Raw genomic sequence first — 24,906 nt, forward strand, 5'->3', positions numbered from 1 at the left:
CAGTGCAAGAGGGTTCCCATTTCTCCACATCCTCGCCAGCATCTATAGTCTAATCAGGAATATTTTAAATTCCCAGTCTGATAATGCCAACATTCCTGCCATATCTGGCTCTGATGTTCGCTGTCTCTTCGAATTGTGTTTTTGCCTTTCAATATGACTCATACTTTTTCCTGATAGCTGGATAGAATGTGCCAGGTAAAAGAAAGAGCTAAAAAAACAAAACAAAACAAAACAAAAAAAACGCCCTTTAGTAACAGGGTGGTGAGGTGTGCAGTCTATGGTCCCTATGATTAGATCTCAGTCCTTCAGTGACTCTGGATTATGAACTTCACAAGCATTGCTCAGTTTTTTATCCCCACTTAGGTGGGGCAGGATGGCTAGATTGGGCTGGAGTTGGGTATTTCTCTCTGCACAGGTCAGTTAGGCTCTGATAACACCCTAGCAGGTAAGGCTTTCATTAACTAGTTTATCCTGAGGGCAGGCATTGTTAATAAGAACACAGTGCTCTAGGATATTTCAGAATGATTTTTCTCCTCCCCCTTCTGGGGGCAGGATATTTACTGTAAGCCAGGTCAGGCTTCCAGGAGGTAACACTCACAAAAGTGTGGGTTTTGACCCCTTCTGACTAGGTCCTTGTGAAGATTTTAAGTCTCAGATTTGTCCATATTGAGCCTCCAGTGATTTGTCAATTACAGTTCAGAGTTTCCTACCCCATGGACATCGATCTATGAGGAGGATGGTCTTTTCACCATTACATAAGCATCACTTCTCCAAGATGACACAGCCCCAATTGCAACCTGACTCCTTTGACTCTAAGTCCACCACTCCCTGTGGTGAAAATGAGAACTGAAGGCAGGAGTTTCCATGGGTCCTGTGCAATGGCAGACTTTCGTAACTGTACCTGGCAAAACCGACCAAGTCTCTCACAATTCAGACCCATTAGTGAATTCCATCACTGCAATTGCGCATAGCACTCTAGAGACCAAGCCTCTGAGCAGACTCTAGGAACTTCCTGTGTGAAACTGAGAAGCCAAACACGGCAGCACATTTCGTCATCACCAGGATGAGCCAAGCATTTATTGAGCAACTAACCACATGTAACAGTCACTGTGCTCACCTGCGTACAGATGAACAAGACACATCTAACTGGAAAGACCATTCACAGACTTGGAAATAGAAACACGAGGCACTGCAAGATAACAAATGGCCTCATGAACTGGAGAAACAGAAAGAAAAGAAACTTCCCCATGGCCTGGAGCTCTTGAGAAACATTCACAAATGATGTAGGGCAGCTCCTGGATATTAACGGACTTAAGGAAAAAAATGGGCTGGTAGCGGAGGGTAAAGAGATCAAGGAGAGAAAGAGTTTGAGAAGGGCATGGAAGGGGAATGTTTATGCTCTACTCAGGGGTCATATGAACAAGTAAGAAGCTTTAGTATGCTAGAAGGCTTGAGTGACCATCTCATTAGAAAAATGTGATTTTTGAGGGGTGCCTGCGTGGTTCATTCGGTTAAGCATCCGACTCTTGGTTTCGGCTCAGGTCATTATCTCGAGGTTTCCTGAGTTTGAGCCCCACATCGGGCTCCGGCACTGGAGCTCGGAGCCTGCTTGGGATTTTCTGTCTCCTCTCTCTCTCTCAAGGCCCCTCCCCCATTCGCATTGTCTCTGTCTCTCTCAAAATAAATGAAAATAAACTCAAAAAAAAAAAAAGAAAATGTGATTTTTGACCTTCAGGCTATTAAGAAATTCATAGCCAACCTAACAGGAACCGAAGAGAGAGCCATCCCTTTCTATTCCTCTTTTATGGAAGTTTGTTGGATTGAATAGACTTGAAAAGAGGGTTGGCTCTAAGCCCAACAAAAGAAGGTAGAATTTTGTATTCGTCTAGTATTTGTCTAAAGACTGTCCCCAACTTAGGATGGTTCGATTGATGATTTTTTTACTTTATGATGGTCTGAAAGCTATACACATTCAGGAGAAACCATACTTCACATTTTGAATTTTGATGTTTTCTAGACTGGTGATATGTTTTCCTCTCCTCTCTCTGATGCTGGGCAGACCCAAAAGCCACAGGTCCCAGGCAGCCACGTGATCTGGAGGGTCAACAATCCATATACAGACAACCATGCGGTACCCATACACCTGCTGTTTGCCACTTTCAGGGCCATATCCAGTCAATCACATGAGACAGTCAATACTTTATTATAAAATAGGTGTTGTGTTAGATGATTCTGCCCAACTGTAGGCTAATGTAAGAGTTCTGAGAACGTCTAAGTTGGGCTGGGCTAAGCTATCATGTTCTGCAGGTTAAGTGCATTGAATGTATTTTCAGCTTATGATATTTTTTTTAATGTTTATTTTTGAGACACAGAGAGACAGAGCATGAATAGAGGAGGGGCAGAGAGAGAGGGAGACACAGAATCGGAAGCAGGCTCCAGGCTCTGAGCCATCAGCCCAGAGCCCGACGCGGGGCTCAAACTCACAAACCGTGAGATGGTGACCTGAGCTGAAGTCGGATGCTCAACCGACTGAGCCACCCAGGAGCCCCAGCTTATGATATTTTTAATTCATGATGGGTTTATTGGGATGCAACCCCATCATAAATCAAGGAAGATCTGTAGGGAAAATGTGCACAGAACTTTAGAGTTTACATGTAGCCTTTTCTCATTTTCCATAAATTCTCACCCCAACCACTGACAACCTTCTGGTCTCTGCCTACCCTTCCTGGTCATCCTGTGGAAAATGGTAATATACACACATGTGCACACAGGCACACTCTTCCTCAGTCTCTCTACCCCCTGTAATAACAGGAAACTGTGTGAAAATGGGGGCTTCTTTTGGTGTGATTCTATCTTCAGTGTCTGGAGCAAGAAAAACAGGACAGAGGAGGTCTCTATCAGTCACTGCCAAATATCTGCATGGGGCTTGATTTTGCAGAGGCTCAAGGAGGTTACATCTATGTAGGACAGAGAGAAGTTTTAGATCATGAGCAGATTTTGCTTTTTAATAAATCAGGGTCATAAGTCATGTGCCAAAGGGATGATGAATTTGTGTCTAGAGTTGGCAAAAACCCAACCGAGCTAAAACTCCTTGTGCAATGTCTTCAATGTTACTAGTCTATACCGCTACTCCATAAGTGGATATTTTTCTGTATCAAATTTAATGTCATACACTTGATTTTCTAAAGCTGGGGGACATGTGAACTTTTTTTTTTAAGATTTCATAAAGGCTTTATGCTTTTAACCACTTTAGGAAGGAATTAAATCTTCTCACTTAAAAATATGATAATATTTATCCCTTTTATGGTAAAGGGGTGGTTGGCTTGGTACTTTCTTTGCCACATAACAGAGCCTCCCCAGTGAATACAGTATTTCCTGGTCTAGAAACTACAACGAACATCCATGTTCATCACCACCTCTGTCGGAACCCCTGCCACCGGTGTCTCTCTTCCCTCAGGCTGTTTCTCTTTCTTCCTTCTCATTCAAACAATAAAATAAAATAAAATAAAATAAAATAAAATAAAATAAAATAAAATAAAACAAAATAAAACAAAATAAAATAAAGTAACAAAATGAAAAACTATGTTTGTTAAGTGAACTCTGTCCTCTTTTTTTAATGTTTATTTATTTATTTATTTATTTTGAGAGAGAGAGAGAGTATGTGTGAAAGGGAGAAGAGCAGAGAGGGAGACAGAGAACCCGAAGCAGGCTCTGTGCTGACAGTGGAGAGGCCGATGCAGGGCTCAAACGCACGAACCACAAGATCATGACCTGAGCCAAAGTCAGACACTTAACCGAGTCACCCAGGCGCCCCCTGAATTCTCTCTTTTGACAGTGTTCCAATTCTGTGTTTTTATGTGAGGAGTCTGAACATACAGCTGCTCTGTGCTGTGCAACGTGCAGACTTCGGGACAGAAGAGACTTGGGCAGTGAAGGACTCACACCTTTTAAAAACTCAAAATATAAAATGCTCCCAATTTTTCAGTCATCTTTTTTTTCTTCCGAAGCTTTTGAGTAGAAATGTTTATGTTCACGACTTGTTCTCAAAACGTAGTGGGCTCTTGTCACTTCCAAATGATCAACTCATAACTGATTGACCCGATATAGCAAAAAACCAAGCTGACGCCATTTTGCTTTTCGCATCCGCCTGCAGTTTTGAAGGGCCGTCTTAGCCGACTGCCTGCCAGCACTGCACGGTTGTGTCTCTCACAGTCACAGTAAGGGTCACGTTTATACCTTCAGATTGCAGGTAAGGAAGCTGAGACAGACAAGGCTGCGTTATTTCTCCAGTCTTTCAGCTGCCAAGTGCACAGCTTTGAGTCAAACCCAAGCCCACTGCCCCTCTGGTGTGGCTGAGATGAGAACTGGGAGGAGGAAACTTCACAAAGTTTCTCCCTGATTAGTCTCGAGCAAGTGTGGCAAACAGCATTTTTTACAAAAATAGCCCTAGCAGTATTTCCAGTTCCACATGCTCTTTCAGAACTGACCACACCCCCCACAAAGAGGTGGAATCTACTTCCACTCCCTTAAAATTGGCTAGGACTCTATAGCTGCCTTGGCAAATAGAATGTGGTAGAATTGACACTAGAAATTTCGGGTCTGAGTCATAAGAGAAAATATGGCTTTTCCTGGCTCTCTTGTTCTTGAAACACTAGCCCTTGGAAGCCAATCACCATGCTGTGTGGGCTCCTGTGGGCTTCAGGAGCCCACACCGAGAGACCACAAGGAGAGGCTGTTGAGAGAGAAACCGAGGCCACCAGCTGATGGCCAGAATCAACTGCCAGTCCTCCAGCTGAGTCCCCAGACATCATGGAGCTGGGACAGGCCATCCCCACTGTGTCTGTTCACATCCTGACCCACAGAACCCATTAGCAATACAAATGGCTGCCCTGTGCCACAAAGTTTTGAGGCAATTTGCTTCCTAGCCATAGTAAATGGAACAGCAATTGGGAAAGTGACAATGAATGGCAATAGATAATGATGAGTTGGACACTCCCCTTAACTGTCTATTTCACTCAAAAATTGTGGAAATGTAGACCTACTGGTAAGTTTTTTGAGAAAATGGCCTGCTGGCAGATACCCCCATAGCCTGCCTCTATATAGTGGTGGGGTAACAGTTCATGTAGATTCTGGCCACACTTTTTTAATTTCCTGAGGAGGTTCAGCCCTACTTTCGATGTTAAAGCATCTGCATATGGCTTTATTGGCTCTCGGCAAAAAATACAAAGTTTGTTTGCATAAATTAATATTTATGACAGATCGCTTAAAGATTATTCAAGCCCTTACTTTCTTTTCTTATATTATTGCTAAATCTCCAACCTGATCAAACTGGACCAATGGAGAAATCAGATAGAATCCATCTGGCCTTCAGGTGCTTTTACTAAATTGCATGAGGTTTGGCATTTTAGCCTTAACATGGAAGACACTAGAAGAAAAGCCACATTAAGCATGCTATTACATTTACCATGGGAAGGCTGTTGCAGACAAGGTTCCTTATATTACACCCTTTAAAAATAAGGCCTCCCTACAAAAACTTTTCCTTGGAAAATTGTCCCAGACAAAGCCATGTGCTGTCACGAGCAACTGAAGGGTATTTGTGAGAAGCACACGATGAATCTTGTCATTGCTTTGCCTTTACTTCTAAAGCAAGCTCATCTTTAAAAAGTGTCCAAGATTTGTCATTGATTCTACCCCCAAGCTTTATTTTATTGTTCTACCCTCTGTTCACTGTACCTGCTTTGTTTGTTTTTCATTGTTGTATTCTCTACAAACCTATTTGGAAGCAGGTGAGGCACACACAAATCTCTCTAGGAGATGTGTAAGATCACTCTTATATTCTTACACACACTTGCACAGCCTGGAAGGAGAATTTTTAAAGCAACTCCTATAATTTAATAGAGAACATACAGAACTCGTGGATATTATGGCTGTCGATGACTCAATAAAACTGAGTTATACACACCTATTACTCATGTTATAAAGCGTAACTAATCTCATTGGAGTAAATAACTTATCATAAGAAAAACACATTTCATCTATTTCCTCATTTGTATTTGCCACCCATTACTCCACAGTTCCCAAATAACTCAGGAAATATCCCTAAGGGATACAATACTTGGAAATAACATCTGGGACAAATCGTAAGTCTCATCGCTAACTCGTTGTCAAAGCCAACGCTCAGAGAGGAATTACAGGGGTAGTTCTCATAGACGGAGCTGTAGAGATTAATCATAAAGTACACAAGTACTCCTCGGAATTAAGAAAAAAATAGAACCCTGGCTTGACTGTGAGCCCCGATGTCCAAATTCTCGGCCCGAATTTGGGCTGTAGCCTGCTCCCAGCAGAGGGTGGGGCTCCCTGAGTCTGTCATCTGCTCAGCTACCCCCCCCCCCCCCCCCCCCGCTCTGGTTGAGTCACTATTCCTTTTATCTCTTCCTGCTAAACTCCACCTCACCAGCCCACAGCTGCACAGGCCCTCAGCTCTCAGACTCCTGGGAGTCCCAGTGAGTCCGGGAGTGAGCCACACACCAGGGCCAGAGATCTGGAAACACCACTGAAGTCTCTGCAGTTCCCTGCCAGGCAGTAAACAGAGGGCAGCTGGACCACTCACGTGGGGGTGTCAGAAAAGACAAGTGGTGATGCACTGGTCCCCTGCCCCACAGGCAGGCAGGAGCGCGGCCAACAGGGAGACTGCAGGGACTGCGGCCCCAAAGACAAACCCCACGTTCAGCTGACTGTCCGCAACCTAGAGGCGCTTCAGGCTGCACTGGACACACAGAGTCAGGTTTCCGCGACTGAGCTATGCCATCAAAAGAGAATGCAGGGGCGCCTGGGTGGCTCAGTCGGTCGAGCATCCAACTTCAGCTCGTGAGCTCAAGTCCCACGTCAGACTCTGTGCTGACACCTCAGAGCCTGGGACCTGCTTCAGATTCTATGTCTCCCTCTCTCCGTTCCTCCCCTGCTCGCTCTCTAGCTCTTTCTCAAAATAAATAAATAAATAAACTTTATTTAAAAAAAAAAACAACCCATGATGGTGGGAAATGCCTTCTCCCCGGAGTTTCAGGATCTCACAGGCATTTGTGTGTTGAGTAGTGCTGGCAGGACAGACGCTTCGCAGACCAAACTGAAACCCAGGGCAGAGTGGCAGGGGCAGCTGAAGGCTTTGGCCTTCAGACAACAAGATGCCCCTTGTGCCCTTGGTCCTTGCTCAGTGCTTTCCTGGACTTGAACTCAGTTGTTCCTACAATACTCTGTGAGGCAGGCTCTGATCATTTTCTCTCCCTCCCTCCCTCCTTCCTCCCTTCCCTCTCTCCTTCTTTCCTTCCTCCCTTCTCTCCTTCCTTCCTTCATGTTTCTTTCCATTCTATAGCCCAGAGAGAGAAGAACCTTAAATACTTTCTAAGATCACACGGGAGTAAGTAGAGAGCCAAATGCAAACTCAGGTCTCTCTCCAGCCTTGAGAGTCCTCTGACTCTTAAATCTTTCAGGTACCAAGCACAGGGCCTAGAATGAGCTCCAGCCGCAGGCAGCTCATCACTCCTCATGATGTAAATTCTGTTCATGTGCCGACCATGTTGAAGATGCATCGCAGATGGGGAGCCCTTTGTCGCTCCAGGAGAAATTGTTTTCTCTTGGAAACACCAGAAGATGTGAGAACCGCTCTAAAATGGTCACAGTGGGACCCGGAAGATGATTTGCTCCTGTTGCTTTGCAAATATTTGCTCAGTCACCACTAGCCTGCAAGCCTTATTTAACTGAACAACACTGGTGACCACAGACCAATTGTTTCCCTGAAGCATGAGAAGTTCCAGGAAGATTCCTTCCTTCCAATTTGCCAACAACATGAAAGGCAAGCTAGTAAAATATGTGAAAGTATATTTACAATGGGTATACGGATGAGCAACAACCAAGTATGAGGCATTTTTCATTGGTTACCCACACTTACCTTCTTTGATCTCAGTAGAAAGGAAGGCACTTCGATACCAGAGTACAATGTCAATCTTAAAAATGTTGTAGATGTATGTGACAGACACTGCTGCGCCTATCAGGGTGACAAGCCCTCCTATCAAGTAAGCTTGAACATCCGGGGCTACAAATGACAGCAAATAAATACATAAATAATCAAATAATCATAATACAAAGACTCAATTATACACTTTACTTATACAGATCACATTACAAATACCAAATGGAAATGTGTGAGAGGTCAATGAGGATACTGCTTAAATATTTTTTTTACAGTTACATAACAGGTATATGGGAGTAGAATAATCTAGCGTGGATCATGAATTTCAGGAAGCAAATGTGCTCTTGGGAACCTGGGGAAGGAAATCCTGCAGAACTCTTGCTTCTGATGGTGGATACAGCATGGTTCCTATGCATGAGAACTGCTCCCAAAACACACACAACCAGGTTTTACTTAGTCAACACTAGACTCTCCAGAGGTAGAGCCTAAGCGTGTGTATTGGAAGACCTGGTGGTTCTCTTGAACATTCCTGATTATTCCTGTTATAACTGCTTCCACAGGCACCAAAAATTGAGCAGCAGGATGTCTGTCATAAATAAAGAGCCTTCAACGGCCTCCCCTGAAAGCCAACTCTGTTGTCTCCATAAGGCTGGCAGAGAGCCAGACTGCCCCCTTTGTGCCGGCAAGGTCTGGGCTGGGGGCCTGCCTGCAAGGCACGATCTCAGAAAGGGCGTCTACCCCTGCTCTGCTTGTGAACACCACTGCGGAGCAAATTATGGCAAAAGCAGTGGGTGGGAGATGACCAAGAAGCAGAACCAGTTCCTCTGGAATGTCAAGTCCCTAAAGACATGCTCCCACATCACCGCCGCCACCACCACCACCACCACCGAGAAGAGGAACACAGCCTTCTCCCTTACCACAGCCCAAATCAGTGCTGCCACGGAAGGAAGGAGGCTCTAGGAAGGAGAGAATTCGAAAAGTGGAAGAAGGACAGAGGAAGAGAAAGTCTCTCCATTCTTAGAACCCACCGCATACAACACTTCCTTCATCAGCCCCTTCCTGATGCTCTAGTCCCCACTAGAAGGTGTGTGTGTGTAGGGGATGGCCTGGCCGGGGAGGGGGGGGGGGGGTAGGTATGGGGGGGGGGCTCTCTTTTCTTTGAACTCCCAGAGCACATTCCTTTTTTTAAATACTCCTTAAAGATCTTATCACGACCTGCCCTAAGTCACACCATACTGCAAACAGTCTGAGGTGGAAGACATCTCCATGCACTACTACATGTCTTTAAATAAATGGCACAACAAAGCATCGTGACTAAAACACATTCTGGGTCAACAGAAATAGCAACCCATTGATTAAATCCCAGCACAACCAAGTGGATCTGCTCTGCACGCTGGTGCCCAATCTCATCCTGACCATCTGTTTGAACCTCTAGCTTCTGTTAGATAGATCTGCCCTTCCCATCCATCCTCCACTTCTCTTTGTCCTTCCCCAACTCTTGGAACAACAACGCCACCCCTCCCTTTGGGAGGACCCATGTCTGGGAACCTGTAATGTATAGACTTCATGGATCTTGGTACTGTAATGGTCATGATAAGAAGACCATGTCGTGCAATATTTATGAGATTCATAAAGCCCCTGGTAAGTAGACAGGAGTGATGGCCAGAAATTCTTGAGTTGGTCATTCATCGCCTTCAGGAGTGTTGATATTCTCTGCTCTGGAAATGAGTTTAAAACCATCACCTTTCCAAACAGGAAATGAATGCTGAGTTCTTCTACTGACTATCACCCTGCTGCCTCATGCCAAGTGCTTAATGCCATGCTGTTTTCATATGTGTCTCCTTGTCATTTTTTTGAGCCCTCCAAACAGCATGTACCCCACCGAACAACTACCTGGGAGTTTTAAAATAAAGTACGCTGCCGACACTCCAGCATGGCAAATGAAAGGATGGCCATAATCTTCCATTTTCACTTCTGAGAAGGTTATGTTCACTGTGTAAAAAATATGTTTCTGAAAAGAAATGTGAGATCTGTAAAAGAAAAGAACCACCCAGTTATACAGGAGTCATATTTACCCAGCCTACTGTACCATCTTCAGTCTAGAGAATAAAAGTCTCTCCCAGAGAACACTTTGGGCCATCCTGTTACCCTAAGAAGGCTTCACGGAGTGGCTCAGTGAGGTGTGTGGAAATTTTTCATTTTCTTCTGGAAGGTGACAAGGAAGTGTGGCTCTGTTCATTACAGATAGCATCGTCAGCCCTCCAGAGCCTTGGCCTGGTCCTCTCCACTTATCCTAACTTATCAGCCCTGCAGGGTTCAACACAATTTCTCCTGCCCTCTGCCTTCCGTAGTCTTGATTTATACCACCCAATGTAAACAATCACAAATTGGGTTTATACCACTCAATTAGCTAATGATTAAGTCCTATCTCCCCTAAGAGTCCCCATGTTGCTGCCTGTTTTGCTACTGAAGCCTAGAAGGTCTATAGCTCATGATATAACTAAACAGGAATGAGGCTGGTTTTAAGTTGGGAGAAATTGATCTTGTTGCATGAAGGCCATACTTGATGCTTTGCCTCATGTGTCTGACTAGGGTGTAAGCAGGATTGATAACATGAACACCTCACACCCCCCTGATTCAAGAAGGTTTGGCTGTGCATAGCACTGGCAAGATCTTTGAGAGACAAAGCCAAAAGGAGTAATGAGGGATCAGTGAGAAGCATCTAAAAAAAGCAGTACTAGCATCAAAACACTTCATGTTTATTTTTGAGAGAGAGAGAGAGAGAGAAAGAGAGAGAGCATGAGTTGGGGAGGGGCAGAGAGAGGAGGGAGACAAAGAATCTGAAGCAGGCTCCAGGCTCTGAGCCGTCAGCACAGAACCTGACATGGGGCTCGAACCTACGGACTGCGAGATCATGACGTGAGCCAAAGTCAGCGCTCAACCAACTGAGCCACCCAGGCGCCCCCAAAATAATTTAAATGAAGAAATTCTTGCCAACTTTTAGGGAAGTCAGAAAAACACACAACACCTACTCAAATCCTTCTCTGATTCGTTTGGATTCATTGTAGTAATCATCCACCAAGGTGTCATTGACTCTCCAGGATCGGAGATTTGTATTATCCCTTGTGTCTGTTATATTGCAGTCTACAGTAAGGGTAGTGCCTGTAAAAAACAAATTCATAAATATTACATGAAAAGTCTATAAAAAATGATCAGCTAAACAAAACCTCTTGCTTCTGAGCCTGGAATATGTTTTGATTACCAAAAATACCCCCTTGGAGGTCAACGTTAATCTACTTTATTCTCTCTTTGGACAGAGATAATAGGGGACAAGTGGCCTTCCAGGGTGTCTAAACAGCCGAATATCTGGCCAATGTCTTCCACAGTATTAGGGACACAAATACTAGTTCTAGTCTTAGGAAACTTAGCAAAGAACTTTAAAGTTGACAAAGTATTTCACACACATTGTCTCCTTAGGTCTTCATATCCTCAAAACTATACTACAATAAAAAAAAAAGGAGGTGCTATAAGGTCCATATTACAGATGAGAACACTGAGGTTCAGATAGATTAGTGACTTGCCCCCAAGGTCACACATTAGAGAAAGAAACGAGACATGAACTCTGGTTTTCTAGTTCCAAATCTTCCAAATACTTTACCAATCGTGACCCCTATCCTGACTCCACACACGTTCACAAATTATATTTAACAATTTTATATTTTTATTTTATTTTTATATGTATTTATTTTATATTTTTCTTTTGTTTGGTTCCATGAGCCTAATAAATTCCATCTATTTACACGACATAAAAAGTTACTCTATTTCTAAATAGTCTACTTCATGTTTCTTTATTCCAGCTGGAATTAAGGTTTTTTAAAAAAAAAAATTCTCAACTATAACACATGTATAGTAAAAAGTATAGAATATACATATAAAGCGCATATCCATACCACCTTCACCCCATCAAGAAAATAGTATGGGGGGTGCCCGGGTGGCTCAGTCGGTTGAGCATCCGACTCTTGATTTCAGCTCAGGTCATGATCCCAAGGTCATGGGATTGAGCCCCACATCTGGCTCTGTGCTGGGAGTGGAGCCTGCTTGGGACAAGAGTGTCTTAACTATTAGTCAGTCTTTACATTTCCCTACCAACATTATAAATAGATTCAGCAAAAATGAAACTCTATTGAGATTTTGGCTCTCCCTCAAAACCAAGGAAACGGGTTTAAGAGTTCAGTCTTGAGTGTGTTATTTCTTCTACAGGTTTCTAAAGATAGATTTTTAAAAATCAGATTAAGGGTGTTCCCTTACATTTGTAGTTTTAAAGGAAGTTTAAAAAAAAAAAATTCTGGGGCACCTGGGTGGCTCAGTCGGTTAAGCGTCTGACTTCAGCTCAGGTCATGATTTCACGGTCCGTGAGTTCAAGCCCCGCGTCGGGCTCTGTGCTGACAGCTCAGAGCCTGGAGCCTGCTTTGGATTCTGTGTCTCCCTGTCTCTCTGACCCTCCCCCATTCATGCTCTGTCTCTCTCTGTCTCAAAAATAAATAAACATTAAACAAATTTTTAAAAAAATTCTAATTTAGGTGTTCATGGTTTTTGGTGTCTATGAGGTGAATATATTATTTTTTCTCCTTTGGTTTGTTAATACAAAATAAAAGAATGAATTACCTAATAGGAAGAAGCTTGGCATTGTTTCATGTAAACCCAACTTAGGCCACAAGATAACATTCTTTATGTATGCTGTTAAAATAAATTTGCTAAAAATGTGCTTGGAGTGTTTCATCTGTGTTGATGAATGAGATTGGCCTGAAGTTTGCTTTGTAACAACGTTCATTTTGGGTTTGAGGGTTAAGAGTTTCCTGACCTAATATAATGAGTTAATGACTGTTTCCTTTTTCTGCTCTGTGAAACATTTTGTTTAAATTTGCTAAATTTCTTTACTAACTGCTTTGTAGAGCTCATGGGAAAAGCCAACTAGATACAGAATTTTGTTTGTAGCAAGATTTTTAAATTTATAGTCTTATTCCTATTCTGAAATCTTGTGCCAGATCCTCTGTGCTGATTTTTATATAAAATGCCCATTTCTTTTTAGATTTTCAAATTGTTTGGCACTAAGTTGTTCAGAATATCCTTTTGTGATCTTTTTTGTGTGTATATGATCTGTGGTGATAGCCTCTTTTTCCTTCAGATTGTCCCTTCCCTCGTTTCTTAATCATCCAGGGGGCTACCAATCACATCCCACTTTCAAAAAAAACAACTTTTTCTTTGTTAATCACTCAATTGCACGTTCATTTACTATTTCACTATTTTCTGCTATTACTTTTCACCTCATCTCTTCCACTTCTTTTTTTTAAATTTTTAAAAAATGTTTATTTATTTTTGGGAGAGAGACACAGCATGAGTGAGGGAGGAGCAGAGAGGGAGGGAGACACAGAATCTGAAACAGGTTCCAGGCTCTGAGCTGTCAGCACAGAGCCTGATGCGAGGCTCAAACTCACAAACTGCGAGATCATGACCTGAGTCAAAGTTGGACGCTTAACCGACTGAACCACCCAGGCGCCCCGATCTCTTCCATTTCTGTTGGATTTATTTTGTTTCTCCTTTTCTGTCTTCGGGGGTGAGCGTGCTGCTCATAGATATTGCAACCATCTTCTTTTCCTAACTCAGGTTAACAAGCGTGCTCTGATCAAATCTTTGTATCTCATCAACCTCACTGAAATCTTTTTATTAGTATTCACTGTCAAATAATTTTCTCATTTCTATTTTTATCCATGAGCTATTGAGAGGAGTTGGTTTTTTTTTAATTTTTTTTTTAAGTTTATTTATTTTTGAGACAGAGAGAGACAGAGCATGAACGGGGGAGGGGCAGAGAGAGAGGGAGACACAGAATCGGAAGCAGGCTCCAGGCTCTGAGCCATCAGCCCAGAGCCCGACGCGGGGCTCAAACTCACGGACCGTGAGATCGTGACCTGAGCTGAAGTCGGACGCTTAACCGACTGAGCCACCCAGGTGCCCCGAGAGGAGTTGTTTTTATTTGATTGTTTATTTGATTTGATATGGTTATTCTAATTGTCTTTTTATTACTTATTTCTAACTTCTGACAATATGTAGTTGCAATGATTTCAATCTGTTGTTATAGGCCAATATATGGTCTATTTTATCAAACATTTCATTGTGCTTAGAAAGAATGTGTAATCTGTAGTAGCTGGGCACAGGGCTCTGTAATATAAACATCAGGCCATTCGTTGGACACATTTTGTTTGTCATGATAGGGTGTTCTGTTTGCCTGTTCTATCAGCTATTGTGAAAACCGTGGCTGGTATTATCCCATTATTTTTCCATTATTAGTGTAAATTGGTCCATTTCTCCCTGTAATCCTGAACTAACTTTCTCTCTTTCTGTATGTACACACACACACACACACACACACACACACACACCTTTAAGGCCATGTTATTATGTATCTAATAGGTTCAAAAATGAACTTTCAATCATTATGAAGTATCCCTGTTTATCTCTAATAATGCATTCTGCCTTCGTATCTACTTTGATATTAGTATAATTATACCAACATCACTTTGGTTAGTGTTTATATCATATATCATTTTCCAGTCTTTTCCAGCATCTTATAGACAGTCCAGAGTTTTAATTTCTTGTTCAAACCCAGTGTGACAATCTTAATTTGGAGCATTTAGTCCATCATATAATTGGTGATATATGTGTATTTAAATCGACTAACTTATATAGATATTTTATTTGTAGCAACTGTCCTATATCTGTCTTTTCCTCCTTGCTTTCTTTTGATTCCTTCTTTTAGATCGCTGCTTACCTTGCTCTTGATTATTTTTTATTACTCCATATAACCCTATATTTTAAAAATTATTATTATCTTAGGGCTGCCTTAAATATTAAAACATAGATCCTCAAACTTATCAAAGTCTGATATTACTGATATCTCCACTCTCTTCTAAGAGAATGTAAAGTCTTAGAATGTAATTACATTTGACCTTCTCCTAGCATACAGGCAAATGCTGTTGGGAATTCTAACATCATGTATATTTTAAATTCCATGAACAATCGTCATTATTATTGCCTTATGCAGTCAAGATTCATTTAGATCTGCTCACATATTTACATCAACATTGCTCTTTCATTCCCTCCTACATAGCTGATTCACAATCTGGAAACATTTCCTTCTGCTTAAAGAGCATTGCAGTAGTTCCTTTTAAGACTATGCTTGGCAAAGTTTGTCATTTTTAGTTTGCCGTATTTTCACTGATTATAAAATTAGCAGCATTTTTTTTTCAGCATACAACCTCTGTTATTTCCATTGAAGTTTCAAACAGTGGTTTTACTGTTGCACACAGAGCGTGTCTTTTTTTTTTTCTTTTTTCCCTAACTTTTAAGATACTTTTCCTTTGTTTTTGGTTTTCTGCAGTTTCACTGTGGTATTTTAAGGTTCAGGTTTGGTTTTATTTATCCTGCTGAGTCTCCTTAGCTTCCAGGGTCTTTTAATTGATGTGTCTATCAGTTTGGAACATTCTCAGATTATCATTTAAATAATATTGCCTCTGCTCTCATTTTTCTCTTTTCTCTTTCTTCTAGGACTGTAGTTACATACAGGTTAGCTCTGTAGATCCTCTTCCTCTAGCCTCTATATTTCTTATTCTTTTGTCTCTCTGTGCTCAATCATGGACATTTTCTCCTGACTTATATTTTAGTTCAGTAGTTCTTTTTTCAAATGTCTCATAGGCTATTAAACTCTGTATTGAATTTTTTGTTTTGGTATTGTCTTTGTCAGTCCTGATGTTTCGTTTGTTCTTTTTCAAATCTGATATGCTACTCTTTTTAAAAGTTTTCAATTGTCTTTTGAAAATTTCAATCATGTCTTTTCCTTCCTTGAACATAGTAAGCACAATTTATATATATATCATTGTTTTGGTGTATGTTTTTTATTGCAGATGAGTATATTTTCATATTTTCTTAGTCTTTTTTCTTCTTCTGTGGATTATTCATTTGCCCCATTTGGATTATTCACATTCCTTGATTTGTTGGTATTTTCCATAGAAATTATATTACCTGTTTTTTAATACCTCTGTTCCAAACATTCTCTCTTAGTTTGTCATTCACATTTTGATTTTACCATTTTTCACATATACATACACTTAAATTTTTTATGATAGTCTAATTTTTAAGATATACACACACATATGTATACATACATATAGATACATATATACATACATATGTGTGTGTGTGTGTGTGTGTGTATCTGGGACGCTGGGGATCTGTGTCTGCTGTATGTGGTCTACCATCTAGAATTTACTGAGTCAAAAGTTATACATATTTGTGAAGGGTCTGAATACATACTAGATTTCCCTCTGCAGAGTCTATACCAGTCCATTGACTTATTTATCTATTTAGCAACTATTTCTTGAGCACCATCTTTTTTAAAAAATGTTTATTTATTTATTTCGAAGAAGAGACAGAGAGAGAGCAAGTAGGGAGGAGGCAGAGAGGGAGAGAATCCCAGGCAGGCTCCACACTGTCAGCACAGACCCCAACACAGGGCTCGATCTCACAAACTGTGAGATGATGACCTGAGCTGAAATCAGGAGTCAGGTGCCTAATCGATGGAGCCACCCAGCCACCATAAGCACCTTCTGTGTTCTAGAAATTGTTCTGAGCACTGGTGATATCAGAGGGAACAAACCAGATGCAAAGCTTTCTCCTAAGAAGCATAGATTCAAATAGAATTAGAGATAACAAGACAAGTTCAAAATATGTGAGGTAGTGATAAGTACTTTATGAAAACATAGAGAAAGCTCAAGGGCTAGAGCATGGTGGTGAGTGAGGTGTGCTATTTCAACACGGTGGTCAGGTGAGATGACATTCAGTGGAGACCCGATGGAAGTGAAGAAACAGACCATGGGGATGTGTGTGGAAGAGCGTTTCAAGTAGAGGAAACAGCAAGTGCAAAGTCCCTGAGGTAGAAGTGTGCTTGACTATTCAAGGAACAGCAGGTATACCAGTGTGGTCAAAACAGAAGGACTGAATGGAGAGCTGCAATAAATGAGGTCCAAGCACATGTGAAGTGCTAACAAGGGGAAGTTGATCGTGGAGGGCCCCACTGGAGGGCCCCACTTTTTCACGCTCTTTATTTCTTCTATTTGAATTTTAGTCTGAGATGGGAAACCTTTGGAGAGTTTTAAACCTAAACATTTTTAAATGATTGCTCATATTCATGGCTGGTCATGTATCAGAACACTCCCCATAGTATCCTTGCTAATATTTGGTATTATATATGTTTTAATCCTTACCAATTTCATGGATAGATATCATTGTTTTTGTGTATATTTTTTATCGCAGGTGAATATATTTTCATATTTTCTTAGTCTTTTATTCTTCTGTGAATTATTCATTTGCCCCATTTGGATTATTCATATTCTTTGATTTCTTGGAATTTTCTATAGAAATTATATTAGCTGTTTTTTAATATCTCTGTTCAAAACATTCTTAGTTTGTCTTTCACATTTTGATTTTACCATTTTTTACATATACATACATTTAAATTTTTTATGATAGTCTAATTTTTAATCTTCTGTGATTTCTTCCACTGGTTCTATGTGTAGAAAATACATCCTTCTGAGGTTGGACATAAATTTATCTTTTGTTATTATCATTATTATTTTATTTGAGAGACAGTAAGTGCTTGTGAGCAGGAGAGGGGCAAAGAGAATCCAGAGCAGGTTCTATGCTTAGCATGGAGCCTGATTTGGGCCTCAATCTCATGATCCTGGGACCATAACCTGAGCTGAAACCAAGAGTTGGACACTCAACCAACTGAGCCACCCAGGTGCCCTGATTTATCTTTATGTTCTTTTTTTTTTTTTTAATGTTTACTTATTTTTGAGACAGAGAGAGACAGAGCATGAACGGGGGAGGGTCAGAAAGAGAGGGAGACACAGAATCTGAAACAGGCTCCAGGCTCTGAGCCGTCAGCACAGAGCCTGACGCAGGGCTTGAACTCACGGACCACGAGATCGTGACCTGAGCCGAAGTTGGACGGTTAACTGACTGAGCCACTCAGGCACCCCTATCTTTATTTTCAATGGTACTTTTGAGGACTTATTTTTATATGTAGTTCTTTAATTCATCAAAACTGTATTTTTGTGTCTGATATGAGATAAAGAATGAACTACATATTCTTCACATTTAACAAGTTTTACTAATATTGCACATACACTATATCTCTTTCTCTACATATCTCCTTTACTAAATTTCTGTGTATTCCAACATATGCTTATTGTTTTCTGTTATGTTATCTAATCTTTGTGTTTGCGTACAAATAGCAGTATCTATTTATTATAGCTTTATAATTAAACATACTTTAATATTTACTAGAAAAGATCTCTATTTCTTCTTTTTCGCACTCTTTATTTCTTCTATTCAATTGTTTTCCTAACTTCTTCCAACATTTTTGACATGAATTTTTAACAAATGCCTTGTCAAATTTCAGGACAGTCAATGAAATTTAATTGGTTTTATATTAAACATGTATATTAATCTCCCCTTATGATTTCAATGGCTTCAATAATTTTACTCACCAGGTTGTACTTCAATTGAATTGTTTTTTGGGTAAATGATTTTAGGAATTCTTCCTGCATATCCATGTGTTTCTGCTAAGAAATCAAACCCACGTGAAATTGCATTAGAATCATGTATGATACCTTCCCAGCTACTTATCCAATGCTAGTGTAAAGAAAACACGGTACTAAGCAGATCTTCAGTTAATACTAGTCAAGGAAAACACAAAGCTCATGGCATGATGAAATGCCACCCCATAAATAGCTATTTTGAAACCAGAAATAACTGAATTGCTAAGGAAGAGCCCTAAGCACTGGGCTACCACGAGAGCTCCCTTCGCCATTCTGTATTTGGTATAAATGTAAACTGATGAGATTGTGTACTAAAATCTCATTACCTAATAATCCAGATGCAGTTTGTACGCAGTGGCTCTAAGCAAAGCTCTGGCCTGGGTCCTACAGGGAGATAATGATCCTAATGTCTCACTGCTCCATCCTCTCTCCCTGCTTTTCCACATTCTTTATATCCCATCCTCTTCCATTATACTTCCACTGTATCACTGTCTTCCCTTGTGTTGACTTGTCAGCCCTTCAATTTTCTCCACTTCTTCTCTTCCCAATTTGTCCACCAACATTTAGCAATCACCTGCCTAGCCCCACGTGCCTCCTCTAGATTTGGGGTGGGACACAGAGAAGCTATAAGAGGGAAGCTAGGAAAATGCAAAAACATATGTCCTTTATAATGACAATAATATTTGCACATTCTACATACAAAGCATCCAAATTCAGTGTGTGCCAGACAGAAATCATCACCGGCCAGTTAATATACCACCTTGCTCTGGATCTCACACAGCTAAAATCTAGAAGTCATTCTAGGCAACAGCCCTTCTCTTACTTCTTCAAATTACCAACCTCCAAGTCAAACTAATTTCACCTCCTAACATTTCTTCATGTGTGCCTCCTTCTTCACAGCTAACCCCTCTATTTTCCACTCTCTACTCTTTCCTAGGTACTCTTATTCATATCCACCCTTCTATTACCATCTAAAGGCCAAGGACTTTGAAAGTTGCATCTCCAGACTTTTCTCTAGACTATGGCCTTGGCCTACTTGACATCTCCACATGGGCACCTCCAAGTACTCAACTTACCCATGACCAAGCTCATGATCTCTTTCCTAAATCCAGTTTTCCTTCAGAGTTCTATTATTTCATTGAATAATGTCACCAACCAGCCCACTGCATATGCCAAAAGGCCTAACTCCCTTGACCTTGCCATATCCCTTACCCCATATTCAGTCCAACACTAATACCTGTGGGTTTTACCTCCTAAAATTCCTTGAACCCAGCCACATCTCTCCATCTTCAATGCCACCATGTTGCCTGTACCTACCTGATATCTCACCTGCATTTCTGTACCTGCCTCCTACATGCCACTCCTACCTCTGTAGGGATCATTCTGTGCACAGCAGGCACACTCAGCTTTCAGAAATGTTAAGTCACATCATGCGACTCTCCTGCTCTCCACCCGTCTGGCTGCTTACCATTGTTCTTGGAATAAACTCCACACTCTCTGCTTTGGATTGCATGTTCCCACCAATTCCTGGCCCCTGATTACTTCTCCAACCTCATTACCTAGCGTGACCTCCCTCACTCAGCATTGCTCCAGCCAACCTGCCTACTTCCCATTATTCAGACATACCATGGTCTGTTTTGTTACAAGGCCTTTATTTTGGCTGCTCCCTCAGTCTGGAAAAATCTCACCCACTCCATCATTCAGTTTATGCTTCCTGACTATCAGTGTCACTATTATCAAGAAGCTTTCCCTGACCCACAGACTTCTCAACAGGTCCTTGTCTGTTTGATCTCACATTTTCCATTCTCTCATTGCATTGAATCTCCTTGGTAATTACACATCTCACTAGCAACTTATCTGATATAGCTCTGCCTCCCCTCCCTGCTCAGACTTCAAAGTTCCATCAGAGCAGCACTCATGGCTGTTTTCCTCCTTATCATGCTCTCTCTACTAAGCACAGGACCTGGCCTTGTTAGGCACTTAGTAAAGAGCCACTAAATTACCGCCTGAAGAAGAATCTCCTGCCAATTCCACTCAAGTTCTGATTATCAGCCCTCTTCTGGGTATTGCAGCAGCTGCCAAAGTGGTCTGCAGGCTCCAAGACCCTCTTCAACTCTTGCTCAACCATCTCAAGACTGGTCTTGTCCATCACAAATGCAGCCTCATCCCTCTGCATCCAAAGGCTCTGCAGTGGCTCCATGGGAAAGCGTGCGTGTAACTGGCCCCTTAACCTTGACCCTGTTTCACTCCATGGCCTCAGCAATCTCCGCTCCTTACTGCATGCTTATGTATGCTCCAACAAAATTAGTTTTAGATCCAACACAAACTATACTGGTGGACACTTTTATGTTTTGTCTTAGACCATTCTCTCTGCCCTGTCTCACTCTTTACATCTATAAATCTAACTCATCCTTCAAAATTCAGCTGAGAAGACATTTCCTCTTGGAAGCCTTCCAAGGCCACTTATTTGCCACTCTCGTGGCTACTTCCGATTCTTTTACTGTTCCTCAGACACTATCTATAACTCTATCCTTATCACGTAATTGTTAAAATGATTCATTTACATCTCCATCTCCACTACCACCAGGTTGAGAGCTTCTCAACAGAAGAAACAATGGGTTTATGTTTTTTTTTAATTTGTTAATGATCAGGTTCTAACAATTTGGGAGATATAATAGATCATAAATAAGTGTTTGTTGCAATGGCACGAAATATAGACTATTAAGCTCAATGACCTCTTGAGGTAGTCTTCATTTCACCTTTGAAATGTTGTGTTTCAAAGAATCCCTTGGCTACCCATGTAAAACTAAAGCATGACAGTTGCCAATCATGCTGTTAATAAATAGGTCTGTGCCTAGTCTAGGCCAGGCACTGGGCTAGGTGTGGGGGATTGAGCAAGACAACTTTCGCCTACCTTTGGAGAGATAACAGGTGACGTAAAACCCAAAAGCATAAAAATCATCAGATGTAATACAATTATTTTTCTTAATTAAAGGGTTCTAGGTGGGAAGCAGGAAGCCATCCATGCTAAATACGTGCCTAAGAGAACCACACCATTAAGAAATTGCTAGGTACCACCCAGCGTTTTGAAGTCTGATAGAAATTAGTGACAGATATAATGGTCCAAATCAAAGAAATATTCAGTCTTCAGTTCTTCCCATTTAGATGAATAAACATAGAAAACAACTACCTCCTGACAAGAGAGCAAAAGGCAATAGCAAGAACTCCTTGATGAAGGTGTTGAAAAGAAGGAATGCTCATCTGGCCACTGAAAGCCTTAGTCCTGGACCTGTTTCTGTCACCAACCAGCTCTGTAAGTTTCATAAGTTACTCCTCCCGGGTCTCTATAAAATTAACGGCTTAAGCTGAATTATCTTTAGGGTTTCTTCAACCCCAAATATTCTGCTTTCAGGTCTCCAGGTCATATGTTCAAGCCAACTGGCTGCTTTGGGTTGAGAACTGATGCTCCATGAGCATCAAGTCCAGAGACCTTGAACTCTGCATGCATGGGAAGGGGAGGCCAAAGCTGGAGTGGCCCAGCAAAGTAGTCACAGTAGTGATGGCTGAGGGAAATAAGAGTAACGAAAATATCTACCACGTCCTGAATACCTATACTTTGCCAGGTACCCCAGTACCTGCTTTACATACGTGCTCTCATTTCATTTTCACACCAAGCGTGTTGAGTATTCTGTTTTCCCAGATGAGAAACTGAACTCCTCCTGCCCTTTGACCACCCCCTCTTTCTCCCCTCTGCTTCTAACAATGGCAACTTTGAGAGTCTGCTAACCCTCAAGAAAATCAAGATTGAGAATCACTGCTTCCCAAAGCCAGCCATCTCACGCAGAGCCAAGAGGAAGCCAAGGCAATGGATATGAGCATATTTACTGATATTCACAGTGATGCTGTTTAAAATAGTGTACCGCTTCCCTGTGTGTGTCAGTTGGGCTTGACACGCGTAGTCCCCTCCGTCCTCTGCTGAAACGTTGCTCACTGAGAGCTTAACTCTCCAACGAGTAAACCGTCCTCCTTTAATCTCTTTACAGTCCTAAATACAAAAATATATATACATATATATTTTATTTAGTTATTTACTTATTTAATTTGAGAAAGAGAATGAGTACAAGGAAGGGAGAGGGACAGAGAGAATCCCAAGCAGGCTCTGCGCTCAGTGCAGAACCTGATGTGGGGCTCGATTCCCATGACCCTGGGATCACAACCTGAAGCAAAACCAAGATTCGGACGCTCAACCGACTGAGCTACCGGGGGGCCCTTATACATACACGTTTTAATTCAAAGAGTATTTTGGTGCATCAGTTACATTTCTAGTTAGCACCTCCTATGAACTGTAGGGAGATGCAAGAAACATGTGATCCCTAGACCATGGGTAATGTATAATCTAACTGAAGATGATTATCTATCTATCTATCTACTATCTATCCATCCATATCCATCTATATCTGTAGATAGATAGAAAGATGGATAAATATCTACAGAAGATCTGACAAAGAATATGTTGCAAGCTACAGTGAGTGCTGTAAATATTAAGTCTAACAGAGGTTGAGAAAAGAGAGGCCTAAGTGGGCTAGAAGGAAGACTAGATGGAGGAGGATTGGGTAGGGTCCGCAGAGGAATACAGTAGGAGGATGTGAACAGGCAGGAATGCCTTCCACTCACAGGGGACCATATCTCCCAGTGGACCACCATCTCATGGCACCATGACCCTTTGCTAAAACTGCAAGCCCAGGTGACTAATGAATGCTTCCACTGTGTTCCAGGCCCAAATACACCTTCTCAACCTGCTGGGTGTGGGACTTTACAGAGGTCCAAAATAACTCTTCAAGAACATTCTGCTTGGTGGTCTGAGCAATAGTCAAAGTATGATGGCTTGGCTATGGGCAGATGTCACATAACTTGTTACGTCGCCCACGCTGCCGCTGCATCGACAAGAACAACCTCACACCAAACCAGCTTGAGGTTTGGTTGGTCTCAGGAATGCCTTTCTTGCTTGTCATCCTCAGCAACCACCCACAGGGCAGGCCTCAGCCTCCATCTGTCTGTCAGAAGCTCACATTCTCATGCTAACTGCCACTTCTTCCATCTCACAGACCCCCTTCTGAACATTTCCTCAAAACTTTGCCCCTTTCTTTGGGAAGTGCCACTCAACAGAGTAACTTCTTGAATTATTGAGCCCATTTATTCATTAAAGCATTCAAGTTCCTGCTCTTTGCTAGTCTGTGAGAGGTTGTGTCATGCAGGAATAAGATGCAGTCCCTGTCTTCAGAAAGCTCACAACCATGTAATATAGAGGACAAACTTTAGGGTTTACCCTGATAAAGATTTAATTGCCTGCGTTTGGAGCTCTCTTCTCACGGAGTCAGCTGTAGCTAGCTCAGGAGCAGACTCCATTCTTCATGGGAACAGTGTGAATGGATCCACCTTGGAAGCTAAAACTCAATAACTCCAGAACGAGCATTTCTTTATTTATCATGTGAATTTCTAAAAGTTTTACCTTATTCCCCATATGGGAAACCCAATTATAATTGGATAGTTACTTAACAAACAGAATGGGAATTATTAGTAAGGGTCAGATGGGTGAAGGCATCAGACCCCATAATGTGATGCCACCTTCTTTGGAGTAGGGACAAACAAAAAGCATTGAGTCCTTGGACTATGAAAACTTTCTTCCTTGGATAGGGCTTCGATAGGGGCAATCTCTGGAGGCCCAGAATACGTGGATCCATATATCCCTTTCTACATTTCCGTCATTGACCAGTCCCTTTCTGATCGACTCGTCCTTTCTTTTAAGATGTACAAATACTTAATCATATGGAAATCCAATCTTGATAATTTAAGAAGCAATCTTGATAGCTCCTGTCCCTTTACAGTAACTGGGACTGCTTCTACCACAGTCTACTAGGGCATCGTTGTAGAGTTTAAATTCTCAGAAGGCCTTGACTGTTACTTAAAAATCTGTAAGTGACATCTCACTGACAAGATCTAAACTTAAAATATTAGTAGTGAGAGCAGGCAACATTTGAATGTATTTTGTCTCCCAAGCACCAAGAACACTTTGAGCCCAGCATGTACAGTGGTTGGAGGAATAGAATGGCCCAGAGTGTCTGGCTAAGATGCAGAACCTACAGGAGAATGACAGAGATAGAACTGGTCAGGCACCCAGGAGCCCAATCATAGAAAACCATGAAAATGGGACGAACATTGCAGCTTTTCCAGTAAGGGAATGAGACGATCATATTTGCCTTTGAGAATGATCTCAGGAAGTACAGA

General features: G+C 41.6%; 1 protein-coding gene across 1 annotated transcript in view; it reads right to left on the bottom strand.

Moving 5' to 3' along the window:
• Positions 1–24,906, bottom strand: part of IL1RL2 (interleukin 1 receptor like 2) — a 41,652-nt gene that overhangs the window by 6,082 nt on the left and 10,664 nt on the right. Inside the window, exons 6-10 of the mRNA XM_042930320.1 lie at positions 22,507–22,666; positions 18,571–18,645; positions 10,999–11,128; positions 9,860–9,996; positions 7,946–8,089 (exon numbers count right to left, since the gene is read on the bottom strand). Coding sequence (XP_042786254.1) covers positions 7,946–8,089; positions 9,860–9,996; positions 10,999–11,128; positions 18,571–18,645; positions 22,507–22,666 — 646 coding nt within the window. The remainder of the gene's footprint in view (positions 1–7,945; positions 8,090–9,859; positions 9,997–10,998; positions 11,129–18,570; positions 18,646–22,506; positions 22,667–24,906) is intronic.

This window comes from Panthera leo, chromosome A3 (genome assembly GCF_018350215.1).
Source record: "Panthera leo isolate Ple1 chromosome A3, P.leo_Ple1_pat1.1, whole genome shotgun sequence".
NCBI classification, from domain to species: Eukaryota; Metazoa; Chordata; class Mammalia; order Carnivora; family Felidae; genus Panthera; species Panthera leo.